Source organism: Mobula hypostoma, chromosome 20 (assembly GCF_963921235.1).
Source record: "Mobula hypostoma chromosome 20, sMobHyp1.1, whole genome shotgun sequence".
NCBI classification, from domain to species: Eukaryota; Metazoa; Chordata; class Chondrichthyes; order Myliobatiformes; family Myliobatidae; genus Mobula; species Mobula hypostoma.
In genome coordinates this window covers 14022454-14037862 of record NC_086116.1, presented here as the reverse complement: position 1 = coordinate 14037862, position 15409 = coordinate 14022454, and the positions used below count along the sequence as shown (strand labels likewise).

At 42.1% G+C, this 15409-nt stretch overlaps 1 protein-coding gene across 4 annotated transcripts in view; it reads left to right on the top strand.

Annotated features, from left to right (window-relative positions):
- arhgef39 (Rho guanine nucleotide exchange factor (GEF) 39) overlaps positions 1-15409 on the top strand; it is a 90509-nt gene that overhangs the window by 1278 nt on the left and 73822 nt on the right. For 2 of the 4 annotated variants that reach the window (XM_063072418.1, XM_063072415.1), the window contains exon 2: positions 1768-1854. The exons of 1 other annotated variant lie outside the window; for it this stretch is intronic. In XM_063072418.1, coding sequence (XP_062928488.1) covers positions 1839-1854 — 16 coding nt within the window. In that variant the 5' untranslated portion in view covers positions 1768-1838. Of the gene's footprint in view, positions 1-1767; positions 1855-2247; positions 2440-15409 lie in introns of those variants that run through there. One more of the 4 variants, XM_063072417.1, reaches the window with a different exon arrangement.

Here is a 15409-nt window from a genome sequence, read left to right as displayed (position 1 = left end):
GCCAAAGTACACCCATTTTTTTGAAACTAATTGATCCAACTAATTGAACTTGTCTGTTAATAAATTTTTTTTAGTCTTCAATGATGAATTTGTTACTACAGATTGGGAACATAATTAGGAACAATTGTACATTTTTTAAAACAAAATCTAATGTGCAAATGGGAAATTATGGTGGATGCATTGTAGCTGGACTATGGGAGTGCACAACTAATTTGAGAGATTAAGGAGTATGGAATTGGGGAGATGATAGCAAATGTTTAGAGAAGCCTGGCTGTTGCTGCTATGCACTAATGGGTAACTACCCCCACCCCCAGCGCTATCGAAAGGGGTATAATTGTTGCTGACGGGAATGGCCACATGGGACCCTGCACTGACTGCTGACTCCCCTTCCTTCTGGTGGTCATCCATCTGCTATGTGAAGCCTATAGTCTGCGTATGACCACCTCAGTAAAACTTTCATCTTTGAGGGTTTCAGCATCCCGGATGATCCTGAGTACAGCCAGCTCCAAATCCTTGACCTTATCATTTTGGAGTTGGCTGTACTTCCTGCAGATGTAGTTATCATGGAGAGTGTTAGGTACCCTAAAATCCCACCTCTCACAGGAGGAGCATTCCATGGACTTAACCATCTAGCTTACACTGAACCAAACACTAAGAATTTACAGACAATATAAAAGGCTTACCTGTGCCTTCTCTTTGAAAGATTTGAGTTCCATAAGCACCTAGTCACTTACTCGGTGTTTTCTCCCGGAGCTTGTTCTAACTTCTCAATCCCAAGTTCCACAATCAAAAGTAACAGAGAACAAACAACTCAGCACTCTTAGCCTCTGCCTGTTCTCGCTGAAGCCTGACCACTCCAACACTGGTCACTTCTGCAAAGGCCACTCCTACACCTCCCTTCTTTTTATTGGCTCAAATAAAACCGACTCCCGATAAGACTTGTTTTTTTTTCGAATAGTGCCCACCCTGCTACAATGTTGTCTCTCACTCGCTAATTCAAAGAATTGTTGCGAAGGATTATTTCTGTGATGTGGGTGGCGTGGTTTAAACTTCCCCATGAGAACTGCTGAAAGTGCTGGTTTGCCATCAGCCCCATTCCTTGACACAGAGAACCGACACGTTGAGAGGATTTCACTCTGCAGCCTGTAGCCAGTAATGAATATCACTGGCTAAGAGAGGTGGTTACCAGCACTGACAATATCGTGGTGTTGAGTTGAGCGATGATAATTAGTTACTGAATCATGCTTGGTCATGTTGTCAGCAGTTCCTCGTGCCTGACTTTCCATCAACCTTGGTGTAAAATGAAAGGGTGACATGGCAATTGGTTGCCCACGTTTTAGATGTTTCCACCTTGGAGAATCTACGACCAAGAGGCATAATCTGATAAATAGGGGAATTGCCAATTTCATGATGAATGTTGAGGAGTTTTTCCTGAACATTATGATTTTTTGGAATTCTGCACTCCAGAGGCCAGATCAACCTAGTTAAGAAATATTTTCAATGGTTAGACAGATAAATGTTCAGACTTGCATTGACTCATATAAAATAGGAAAGAAGTAGGAAGGTGTATTTGAGTAATCATGATCTTACTAAGTGGTAGAACAGGCCATCGGCTTGTATGAGGGACTGGAAGTTCTTACGGTATATCTGCATTCTAAAAATACCCTGCATCTTGTGTACCAAAGAGTAAAATTTGTTTGTTCATGTCTTTAATCGTCTCCAAAGTCAATAGTGACTGGAGATTTATTCACTATCTTTTTGTTCCAGGTAGAAGTTCTGTGCTTACAAAGAATTTAAACAGAAATTGACCATATTGCATTCATTGATCACAGTCTCATATGAAACAGCACCTGCGTAAGTGATTCTTTTGGCTCTTAATGTTGAAGGAAGCCCTGTTTTGGTCCTGTTGCTGTGAACCTACTTAGAACATTTTTTGCCCAAATGCTTAAGAAGTCCATCAGGTTTCAGTTTAGAGGAGGATCACACTCCTTGAAGAGGGGCATGTGTTGAGTATCCAGATCTCTGTAGCCTCTAATGGTCAGTTGCATTACTAGGTCGTGTTTCTGTGTAGCTGCTTATCTGGTACCAAGTGTCAAGAGTATAATTATGGAGCTACTTTCTCATGTAGAATAGATCTGCATGTCCTGTCCAACACTTGCATCTCTTCAAGGGCCAGTGAGACCAAATTTATAATGTGAGTCAAGAGCTCTAAGTGGCAAAATACTGATGTATGGATATAATTAGTTGTCAGCTAAGGAGAAACTATTCTTTTGCCAATATCAAGAAGAGAGCCACAGCATGCTGCTCACCATCATTGGAATAGACCTGGTTTCTTTCATTGCCTTTTCTTACCTTACTGCCTGGATAGAGTTGACGTGGAGAAGATGTCTAGGATTAGAAGACGCACTCAGAATAAAGGATGGATCATTTAAGACTGAGGTGAGGAGGAATTTCTTCTGCTAGAAGATAGAGAATTGGTGGAATTCATTGCTACGAAGGGCTGTGGAGGCAAAGTCATTGGGTGTATTTAAGACAGAGATCGAGAAGTTCTTGACTGGTAAAGGAGTTAAAGATTATGTTGGACAATAATCTGCGATCAAATGGCGGAGCAGACTTAACAGGCAAAATGGCCCAAAAATTTATGATCTTATGCCTTTGTGGCTTTGTTTCCAAATACTATCCCTGCTTTCCTTCACGGCATTGTTCAGTTTCATTCCCCCACTGAATAGCATCAAATCGTCCAATGTTCATGGTGTGAAGTGCTTACTTCCCGAGGAATCAAGGTAACTCAATGGCTGTTTTTCCTGCTAGGTAATGAAACAGTCAATAAACAGAGCATGACGCTTTGGTGTTATCCCTTATGGCCAAATGATTCTGCAACAGTAAAGACATTATTCATTCGGTTTTGCCACTGACTAACGAAAAATGTTTGGCGAACATTTGCATGGAAAAAATTCTTAGAAGTGGTACTGAGTTGCTTTTGACAGGAAGTTATATTTCAAATCTCATTTTTGACGTTCTGCATCAGTGGATTAAATACTTGGAGGGTCGCTTACATCTCCTAATTAAAATGATCAAAGATCAAGATTTGAATTTTAGGATTCTGGAATTTAGGATTCCAGTTTCTTAATTATTGGGTCAAAATCACTTGGGAATTAGTATTTCTTCAGTCTCCTTAGCGTCTGGTAATTCTAGTAATTACATTTAACTGAATGCCCATTAGTTCCCCACTCATCTGTAATCTGACTCTTCCTGATTAGCAAGAAGAAAGCAATTTTTTCAGAAATTGTGTGGTTTCGACCCCCAGGAAGGAAAAAGTGAGGGTTGGGACCAGCATTGAGCTGGTTTTGGCTGTAATTAAACTCATGGAGTAGGAAAGGAAAACTTAAGAAAAAAAGCATTGGAGAAAGAAAATGGCATGTCAGTTTCCAGGCCTGTAGTTTAATCGGTCAGACCTTTTGTTTTTAATCAAAATGATTGGTGGTTTCTCCCATCACTGACATCATTACAGTTACCGTAGTCTTAATTATGTGATTGCTACTGTTGGTTTCATTTTAGACATCTGTCATCTTAATTCAAATTTCACTGCAATTCCACTCACCTCATGCTTAGAGCATGTGTGGGTTTGCCTTGGTTTCTAAATGTGCATGTTAGTTTCCATGGAGACTGCCTCTGGATTAGTGCAATTGGCAGAAACATGGTGTCTACCTTGCAGTATTGGACAATAGTCAGTTGGAAGCTGTTATTGGGTCCAAACTGAAGAATGAGGGGCAATTGGCAATTGTGAACTCCCTGCCTGCTTCAGTAAACTCATAGCAACAGACACATAGCTGCATTTTCAGAGGCTTGGGAGTGAGGCTCTTTTGGATGTGGATGAAAGGAAGGAGAGAATTGTGGATTTAAGTCTAACAATGGCTCATAGCTATGTTGTGGCTGCCAGCAGAGACATTGTTAATGCTAAGAGTCCATTCCATTTCGAAATCATTTGTAGCTGACAGTTAAGAGTCAGAGGTGTTGTTCGGGATTTTCTGATATGAAATCCTCAGCCCTTAGCTATTGCTGTTTCTGGTTTGTGCAATTGGAATTAAGTTTTTAATTTATTAACTGACAGAATTTGAGGGAGATCATAAACCTTTAGTGCCTAGAATTTTTAAAAGCTATCACTAGTAAGCACATAGGTTCATTGTATACCATTTTAGTGTAGGAGGGAATTCTGTTATCTGGCAAAGTAAGTGCTTGCAACATGTTCACGTTAATAGCCTACTTACTATATCTATATTAAGGAAAGCATCTGGCTTTATTTGTGTTCAAATCTCTTACTATAATCTTGGGTCTCAATTATGCATTGAAAAATGGAATTCAGCATTTGCAGCATTTTTATTTCTGAAGATAATGTCGCACTTGAATCATTAGTTGTGCAGGTTTATCCATGGAGAAATTGCTCCCATTATTACTGTGCTCCACAGCCAACGCGGCTCTTCATTGATCAGAAACCGCTTGTTTACAGTATTCTGGCAAGTCGCTGATGTACAGTTCCCTGGGGACAGAGCAAGGGTTAATTACTGTTAAACTCTTAGTGCCAACTAACAATGCAGTCTTGCTGCAACATTAAAAACGACATTACTGGGGAAAGCACGAGGTGAATAGCACTCTGGTGAAACTGGAATTAAGGTGACAGAGGCTTGGAGTACAACTGACATACTATATTATGGAGGCTATCGCGTAATTAAGGCCACTCGATGTTGGCTTTGTCAGCCTATAATTGTACATTGTGCACGTGGAAGTCTTTGACATTTTCATCACTTGTAAAATGGTGCTTTCTCAGGGTCATCAGGTCCTTGATCTGCCTAATTGTTGCCTAAATTCACAACTGGCAGGTGCCCTCCTGTGTTGCTCATGTTGAGCTAACGGTAGGACATTGCAAAGATTTGAATGGAAACCTATAAGAAATCATTCTGGTGTTAACGTTTAGTTTGTTCCTGGAAAATTTATGATGATACCGAGCCCGCTGTAAGTAAACGAGCAAATGGAAACAAACAAGAAGGAATTTGGTTCCTTCAAATGGGCACAGAAAGAAAGCAACTTCCATATTGTGTTGGGGAACCGTCACCTTACCCTTGCTGTTCAGCTCCTCAACTTCATTTTCTTGTGTTGGAATTGTATATATTTATTTTTATGTTATTTAGAGATGCAGCACAGTATCAGACATTTCCTGCCCAACTGCTCAATTATACGCATGCAACCGATTAACCTACTGTGCCATACGTGGAAGGAACAACTGGCACATTCAGAAGAAACCCACGTGTACACGGGAAGAATGTACAAATTTCTTACAGAGGACCCCGGAACTGAACTCTGAATTCTGACGCCCTGAGCTGTAATAGCATCGCGGTACTGTGGCGCTACACGGTAATAACAAAAGTGAGCAGGTGCCCAGACGTGGTAGCCATTTCATCTTGCATCAAGTTGCTATTTTCAATCTACTCAGGAAAAATGTGGGTCTTTGTTAGCAACGTGTTTAATAGATGCACAGATTAGCTCATGCTGAGCCAGATGCCAAGCTAAATAATTGGGATTTCCCAATACAGGTTGAGCACACCTTATCCGAAATGCCTGGGGCTGGAAGTGTTTTGTATTTTGGAATATTTGCATCTATATAATGAGATAGCTTGGAGATGGGACCACGCCTAAACACAAAATCCATTTACATTACATATACAGCTTGTATATATACCCTGAAGTAGTTTTATATTATTTTTAATAATTTTGTGCATGAAACAATAATGTGTACATTAAACCATCAGAAAGGTAAACTATCAATATCTCAGCCGCCCTGGTGGACGGTCAGTGGCTCTTTGGCATCGCCATCATTCCCGACTCTGAATTTATGCGCTACTGTGAAGCAGTCTTTATCTAACACTTGTTCATCATACATATGTACTTAACAGGTATACCGTGCCTTTTCTTAAATTTTGGCAACCAGCCTGCTGAATATTCACCATCACCTTCAATTCTCTGTCCGTCATGACAGAGCTTTGCTTGTTTGATGATCAGCGTACCATTATATGTTCACTCCGACACTGACGAATCCACTTCGAACCGCTGCAAACCTCCCAGCACCTCGTGGAATTTTCCATTAGTGGTGTCAGTCACATCAGTGCTCAAAAATATCTTGGATTTTTGGATAACAGATGCCCAACTGTAATTGGATAGTGGATTATTGGTGTTTTATTTTGTCTCATTACTTCCTCATCACCAGCGGGTGGAAATCTCCCGCCGAGGGAGCACCATCACCAGAAGGCCTGCAGTGTTATGAGGTGACTCACCACCCTCTTCTCAACTCGATGGAAACAAATACTGGAAAAATCTTTGTTTTTCTTTCTACAGACAGTCTGCACTGGCCTTAGTTTTCTTTCTGACTTGATCTCTTCCAATGACTGTGTGGCTTAGGCCTTAGATTCCTGATTCATTTTAAACAAGGCCACAATCTTATAAACTCAAGAATGAGCTCATGGGCATTTTTCTTCAGATGTGGTGGGGTTGTCACCATCGGGCATGACGTATAGCTTGATTAATTCGTTTTTCCGTCGAGTTCGCTGATGACAGTAAAAACCTGTGTCGGAGAGATTTTAAAGTGGAGAAGCTGTTGCACTGGGGCATTTCCACTCTCTTAACGTCGAATGTCTGGGTCCAGTCATACGAGTAGTCGCCAGAACTGGAGTCTTTCTTGGTTGTAGTGGATGACCTCCCATGTCCCTCACTCTCCATGAAGCTTTGCAGAACCACATTCCTGGCCGTTGGATCTCTGCTGACCTCATCCACTCAGTCTGCCGGAAATGACTAAGGCAATCGAGTCCTATCTCACCGTGGTGTGAGATCTGCCAGCTACCCTCACCTAGTTCAGCCTGCCTGTCGGGGCAGTGCACTGGGGTGTGGTCGCTGTCAGATGCCAGCAGCTACTTTGAGCCGCATGTGGGAAGTGAGTGTCCGGTAGGGACCAAAGGTGAGTAAGCTACCCCAGAATGACACGACAAGCCCTTTCACCAGAGGTACCACCCCTCCGTGGTCACCCCTTATTGCTTAAATAGTGGTTTAATTGATCATTTTCCTATACTAATACATTGAGATCAGTACTTAATCTGAACAGAATCAGTCTATTTCAGAGTCTGTGCACAAAAGCTGATACAACATCACTGTTTATCTCAGGTAGCCATTTACCAGCGTTGAGCAACTGTTATAAACTGTCTCTCACAATGTGTCATTTCGAGATGTGTTACGTTGGAATTGTAAAGGCAATTTCTGATCCAGAAGCAGGCCTTTCATCCCAATATGCATATGCTGGTCACCGAAATGAAATCTACACAGCCTGCTCCTGCCTTCTAGAATTAGGTCCATAGGCTTGTGGGTGTACTATATTAGTGGCCTGTCATGCTGCATACAATTTTCAGAATTTTTTGGCATTCTTATGCACCCTATTATCGGCTTAATTATAAAGCCCTTTGGCGAGATTACACCTGGGGATTTGTGCACAGTTTTTTGTCTCTCTGCCCAAGGAAGTATATATATATTGCCTTGGTGGAGTTTTAACAAAGGATTACTTGTGTTTTTTTTTGCTGTAATGGGAAGAGTGTCTAATACGAAGTTGAGCAGAGTGGATCAAAATCGTCTAAAATTTGAGTGAGAGAAGATCTTATTCATCGAGAGCATTGCTAAGTCATGGCTCTTCTTCCAACTGGAGAGTCTGGATCTTGGGCTTGTAGTTTCAGGACAATAATTTGGACATTTAACACTGAGATGAGAAGTTTCTTTCATACTTTTGGGAATTTTCAGTCCTACCAACCACATATGCTCAGTTACTAAATGTATTCAAATCAGATTGATTTCTTGGCACCATAAGAGAATCCGAGGCAGGACAGGAGTGGCTTTAACATGATGCAGTATGTTAACAGGCCCAAGAAGCAGCTCCACTATTTAATATTAGGGGTATACCTGGATGTGTGATTGTTAGTTTTTAACCATTGTAAGCTCCAATGCCGTAATCTTTTCTATTTCACCAAGTTTTGATATTTGACTGTGTCGCATACGTGTGGACCAAGCACGACAACGCGGTAGTCAGATTAAACATGTTTACGGAGTCGTATTAGCCACAGTGCACACCGACCACTTACAGCGTGGGAGCGATGAATTGGCCCTGCCAAGACGAACGCTTGCGCAAAAAGAGCGAGCATCCCCCGTGTGGGAAGCCCGGTCGACTGTGCACGTGATCCACCGGCGGCTGCCTGCACGTTCTCTTCTCACTGCCTTGCAATCAATCTGATAGATTCCAAATGAACATAATTAAATCAAAGTAAGAACAGGACACGTGACATTTCAGTATACAAACATTCATCGGATTCATTATCCAACTCCATCTTAATAGCCTTGGGGGGGGTCAACATTTCCTCTGTATTAAATATTTTGGAGCCAAACAGTTCTTGCTTTTTATTTTTTTTGAAATACAATTTTGAGCCATTATTTTTATTTTATTTTATTTAGAGATACAGCACGGTAGCAGACCCTTTCAGAAGAAGAGCCTGTATTTCCCAGTTATACCTGAGACCCATGCTACTAACCCGTACATCTTTGAAAATGAAGGGAAACCGGTGTAGCTGGAGGTCACTGGGAGAACGTACAAACTCCTTACAGACAGCAGTGGAATTGAGCCTGCACCACTGTATTAGTGTTATACGAACCACAACACTACTGTGCTGCCCCTAAATTTAGGTTAATGCAACGACAATTTCTACTTGCAAAGCATTATCAGCCTCGTGGGATGGCAAAATTCCATATGCTTATACTATGATGTGGCGATAATGTAAAAAAATTTAGTTTTTGCAACATTCCCCGTGGTGAATTCTTGTAGATCTTACCGTGGATTACGATTTACTTGTCTGAATCATTTTTGTCTGTTTTCCCAGTCCTCCACTTTTTACCTCAGCTTACCCAGACCTCTTGGTAGTGATCAACTCATTGGTATTGCAGTTATTTCTGGCAGCCCTTGTGTCATTCTCATCGACGTGATTTGAGCCACATCTCTCCTTTTGGTCTCTTTCTCTGTTTAACCATCATTGCAACCTTTCACTCTAATTCTTTCCCCAGTTTTCCCACCCATTTCATTCTTACTGAAATCTTTGTTCCTGGCAAATATATTACTTTTATGGTGAACAGCCAGAGCTGAATTATTAAGAAATAGAACTCCTTAAGTAGCTCATTGAATTTGTTAGAACTTGCAAATAGAAACTGCTAGCTATACGGCTGATAAATTAAATAAAAGGCTTATTTTTCCTTGCGCTTTAACATTAAAAAAGCATTTGTTTTTTCAAACTTGTCTTGCTACTGATTTGTTGAAACTAGGTCAGTTTAGAAGGGCCATTCTCTGCATGTGATCTGCCTTGCAGTTAGTTTCACTCCAGGTGATCGAGCTACATATGATACATAATCTTTGCCAGTGGTGGTATGTGCTGGACAACGGCAGATCAGTGTTTAATGCTGATGTTTGTGCTGCCCAAGTTTTCTCCTCCCATCTCTCGTCATTTTACCCTCAAGATATTCTGCTCCCTTCTCGTGTTCTTAATCCCTTGTTCTAAAAATCATTACTCATATTTGCCCTTCTATGTGGTCACAGATTCTATATTCTTATCATTTCCTAGTTAAGAAAAAAGATTCTGCTGAGTTCCATGTTGGACTGTGATCATTGCGCATATGACCCTTGGTATGACCTCTCCTTCAAGCAGAAAATCAGCTCTGTGTCTACCTTATTGAATTGAGAGCAATACGATCAAGAGGTTGGACTGAATTGACTGCATAGTTTTCATTCTTTCAAAGAAACTGTCTTCCAAAAAATTTGCAAATCATAAAATTTGACTTGGTTAATCATCCTAGTCCATAAGTCCATAATCATAAGTCCATAAGATCTTCTTGAGGAGGCAGCCGTCGATCCCAAGGGATCATGGATTTACGCCTTTGGTAGACTGGGTTAAGCAGCGTCTGCTGTGACTGTGGAGTCCAATATGGGAGTGACAGTCCTTGCCATACTCTACAGCAGAACACTGAGGCAGCTCTGACGTCTTGGGCAGCTTGGGCATGGACCTTTCGGCGGGCTCTCTCTTCCTCTGCTTGCTGCATCAGAGTGTCCTTAAGAGACCCTTTTTCACCTCCTGCATCCAGGCACACCTGTCTGAGACGAGTGACTGCCACGTGTTGGTGTTAATACCAAGGGCCTTGAGGCTGTGGTTGCAGGTGTCCTTGTAACATGGCTGGGGTCTTCCTGCTGGCCTCTTTCCGGGCTCCAGCTCCCCAAAGAGAATGTCCTTTAGTTTACGCCCATCTACCATGCGCAAGACGTAGCCTGGCCAGTACATACGCCTCTCTTTGAGGAAGGTGAACATGGAGGTGGTGCCTGCTCTCTCGAGCACTGTGCGGTTGGTAACCTTGTCTTCCCAGGTGATACCAAGTATGCGTTAGAGGCAGCATATATGGAAAGCGTTGAGGAGCTGTTCTTGTTTTGTGTGCAGGGTCCAAGTTTCGCTCTCAGCGCACAGGTTCTGTACACCTGGACTTTGGTGTTCATGGTGACCATAAGGTATATGACCAGCATTAGGCCATTTGGCCCATCAGGTCTGCTCCACCATTGCATCTTGGCCCCAATCTCCTGCCTTCTCCCCGTAACCCTTCATGCCTTGAAAAATCAAGAACCTATCAACCTCTGCCTTAAATATACCCAATGACTTGACCTCCTCAGCCACCGGTGGCAACAAATTCCACAGATTCACCACTCTCTGGCTAAATAAATTCCTCCTCGTCGCCATTCTAAATGGACATCCCTCTATTCTGAGGCTGTGTCCTCTGATCTCATTTGTCTCTCCTGCTTGTTATTTCCTCAAAGAATTCCAACAGATTTGTCAGGCAAGATTTTCCTTTAAAGAAACTATGCTGACTTTGGCTAATTTTATCATGTGTCTCCAAGTAGCCCAAAACCATGTCCTTAACAATCAACTCCAGCGTCTTCCCTACCACTGGAGTTGGGCTAACTGGCCTATAATTCCCTTTCTTCTGCCTCTCTTCATTCTTAGAATGGAGTGACATTTGCATTTTTTCCAGTCCACCCATCATCAGTGTCCAATCACCTTCAACTTTCTTCCATCATAGCAGCACGATAGTGTAGCGATTAGAGTTACGCTATTATAGTGCCAGCTGTAAGACTGGGGTTTAATTTCTGCCGTTGCCTGGAAGAAGTTTGTATGTTCTCATCTTGAACATGTGGATTTCCTCTGGGTGCTCCAGTTTCCTCCCACACTCCAAAGACATACAATTGGAGCAAGTGATTTGTAGGAAATTTATGTTGGTGTCAGAGGAGTGGTGACACATCATCACTGATATGATTTGATACAAATGGCACATTTTGCTGTATATTTTGATGTAAGTGTGACAAATATCTAATCTTTGAATGTTTAAAGTTGGAAGTGGAGACATTTGCTGCTGATTGGATATAATGAACCAACCTATGCCTTAGTGAATACTTCTAACCTGCTTATTTCCATAATTTTTTGCTTTTGATCCAAATTTGCAGCATCCTCTCTTCACTTGCCCCAGGGCATAAACATTTGTTGATAAAAATTAGTAATATTTTCATATGAACAAAGACAGACCAAAAAAAAACAAGAAGGCTCATTTGGTCTGATGATGATTGAATACAGACACTCAGTGTGCTTGGCTTCCATCCAATAGTGATTATTACAGTCAAGTTCAGAATTCTGAAGCAAACAAGTAATCAGCATTTGGGAGGGAAGGGCTGGGCTGAGGAAGTGACTAGAACATTAACAGGCATGAGTAAGTCAAACGTGTACAGGATAACCAAGCTTTTACTGCATTGTCATTTTTGTGCGTTCCTTGGGCTGGATCTCAAGCAAGTGAACTGAGTTGCTCATTTAGAATTGGCTAAACTGCCAGATACTTGGAGGATTCAGTACTAACAAACATTATGAAAGCTGAAACAATGCAAGTGAAGTTTTAAACTTGTGGAATTCAGATAAAGATTAGATAACAGGACTTGATAACTTTAGCACACATGTTCAGCCTTACCGCTGCAAGTAAGCTTTTCATTGTACCCATGCATTCAGATTTTGATTTATTTATCATGTGTATCTCGAAGCACGCAGTGAAATGTGCCATTTTCGCTAACAGCCAACATGCCAAAGGATGTGCTGGGTGTAGCCCGGCAGTGTCACTACACGTTCTGGCAGCAACGTAGCACGCCATAATGCTCAACATTGAACAGCACAGAACACAACGAGCCCCTTTCCTCTCTCCCACCTTCCCTCCCAACCACAAATGGACAGTCCTCCAAGTCCAGGACTGGCCTCTGGGTCTCCAGGCTTCGACCGTTTGATACGACTCCTGGACTTCCGGCTTTCAGACTTCGAACTTTGGTATCGACCCCCGGACCAGCTGATGATGGGACACAGCAGTAGTTACACTTGTGTAAATGTCAATGAGCTCCATTTCAACTCTGACTAGATGTCTTAGTTGGCAAAGAAGCAAGCTCTTCAGCCCATCCTTTCCATGTCAACCAAGATGAAAATCGTACTTGCAGCAGCTTCACATGGGCAGCATTCACAAGATTAGTATAATTTGCTATTTGCCTGCATTTGGCTTGTATCCTTCTAAAACTTTTCTATCCATTCCATGAATCTGTCCAAGTGTTTTTTTTTTAAACATTGTAATTGTACTCACCTCAGCAGTTTGCTCTGGCAGCTTGTTCAATATATCTACCATCTTCTGTGTGGTAAAAATTGGCCCTTGGGTCTCTTTTAAATTTATTCCCTCTCACCTAAAATCTATACATTCTAGTTTAAGGCTCCCCCATCCTGGGAAAAAGACTGACCATCCTACCCCTCATCTTAGCAATAAAGGAGTGTGAGCTGCTAATGCTTGCTCCCTCACGTCTGATTTATTGAAGTGTTTGTAAAGGCGGACTATTGGTGAATTGCATTCTGACCCACAGGAATATTCTTTTGGTCCATATCCTCAAAAAAAAAACTTAATTCCCTATCCATTTTCACCATAACCTCAACAGTTATCATCACTGGTGGTTGTGCACTTTCAGGAACACCTGAGGAAGCAATACCACAAGTTTCTTAACAATATCACAAACTACTTGCTCCTTCCTTTTGATAGAACCTTCCTTGGCACATTTTCTGCCAACAGTTACCGTATACTTCGAGATTTTCTTGCATCTATTAATAGGAAAATAAAGAAAAGCAAAAGAATATATGGAAAACTATTCACAAGTAAAAACTGACAACCAATATTTAAAAGAACATAACGTAAGAAATAGGAGCAGGAGTAGGCCATCTGGCCTGTCAAGCCTGCTCCGCCATTCAATAAGATCATGGCTGATCTGACCATGATCTCCATCTACCTGCCTTTTCCCCATAGCTCTTAATTCCACTACTACGCAAAAATCTATCCAACCTTGTCTTAGATATGTTTACTGAGGTAGCCGCCACTGTTTCCCTCAGAGAATTCCATAGATTCACTACCCTCTGGGAAAAGCAGTTCCTCCTCATCTCCGTCCTAAATTTACTCCCCCCTAATCTTGAGGTTATGTCCCCTAGTTTTAGTCTCACCCACGGATGGAAACAACTTTCCTGCCTCCTTAGTGATATCTGTTGTATCAAGGCCCTCACTTCCCATCTCATCCATAACATCTCTCTTTGGCATGTTAGATGTGTCCTGCACTGTGAAGACTGACACAAAATAGCCACTCAAAAGAGGACAAATCATCCAAGTACAAAGTAGATACTGAGGACATGAGTTGTAGAGTCCTTAAAAGTTAATCAGTAGGTTGAAGTTCAAGTTCAATTTATTGTATTTAACCGTGTACATATATACTGCCAAATGAAACAGCATTCCTCCAAGCCAAGGTGCACAACACAGTACATATAACTCACACACAACACAGTAATATTGCTACAAATAAATTCACAAATAGTAAGTTTCATTTACCACACAAGTTTAAAAAGTAAATAGTATTACACTACTGGCACCTCATATGTGATGAGATCTGGGTAGTAGCAGGGAATTCAGTAGTCTTCTTTAGGGTGGAAGCTGTTTCTCATCCTAACAGTTCTTGTCCTAATGCTGTGATACCTCCTGCCTGATGGTAGGGGGTCCAAGAGATTGTTGAACGGGTGGGAGGAATCATTAACAATGCTAAGGGCCTTGTGTATGCAGCGCTCTTGATAAATATCTCTGGGTGGAAGAGAGACCCTGGTGATCCTCTTAATCCTTTGTAGGGTCTTGCGATCAGATGCCTTCCAATTCCTGTACCAGATGGTGATGCAGTTGGTCAGGATGCTCTTGATGGTGCTCCTGTCAAAATTAGTTAGTATGGGGAGAGCCTTGCTCACTTCAATCTCCTCAGACAGTGGAGACGTTCTGTGCTTTCTTGACCAAAGTGGTGGTATTGAGGGATGGGGTGAGATCGTCTTTATGTGCACTCCCAGAAAGTTGGTGCTCCTAACTCTCTCCACGGAGGAGCCGTTCCTGTGTAGTGAGGAGTGGTGAGCCTGCATATTCCTAAAGTCCACAATCACCTCTTTGGTCCTGAGACTCAAATTGTTGTGCTCGCACCACTCTGCCAGCCACTCTACTTACTTTCTGTCTCAGCATCACTGTTGGGGCTAACCACTTTTGTGTCATCAGCAAACTTGATAATTTGGTTTGAATTGGATTTATGACAGCAGCGGGCTGAGCACGCAGCCCTGGAGGGCACCGGTGATCAGTATGATAGTGCTAGAAATGTATCTGCCAACACGGACTGACTGTAGCCTCTTTGTCAAGAAGTCCAAGATCCAGTCACAGAGAGAGGCGCTGAGACCCAGTGAAGACAATGTGCCCACCAGGTTCTGAAGGATGGTTGTATGAAATGCTGAGCTGAAGTCAATAAACACCATTCTGATATATGAGGCACCTTTTTCCAGGTGGGTCAAGATGGAGTGGAGTGCAGAGGCTATGACATCATCAATGACCCGATCTGAGCGATAAACAAACTGGAAAGGGTCAAATGTAGCATGAAGATGAGATTTAATATGATCCATAACCAGCCACTCAAAGCACTTTATTATTGTTGAGGTCAGTGCCTCTGGGTGGTAGTCATTTAGACAGGTTATTTTTGCCCTCTTGGCCACCAGGATGATGATGGCTGCCTTGAAGCCTGCAGGATCAGTGGACTGTTCCAGAGAGATGTTAAAAATGCCTGTTAGCACCTCCATTAACTGGGCTGCACAGTTTTTCAGTACCTGACTAGGTATGTTAACAAGCCCCGCAGCTTTACTGGGCTGTCACTGGCTAGGGTTTTTCTCACATC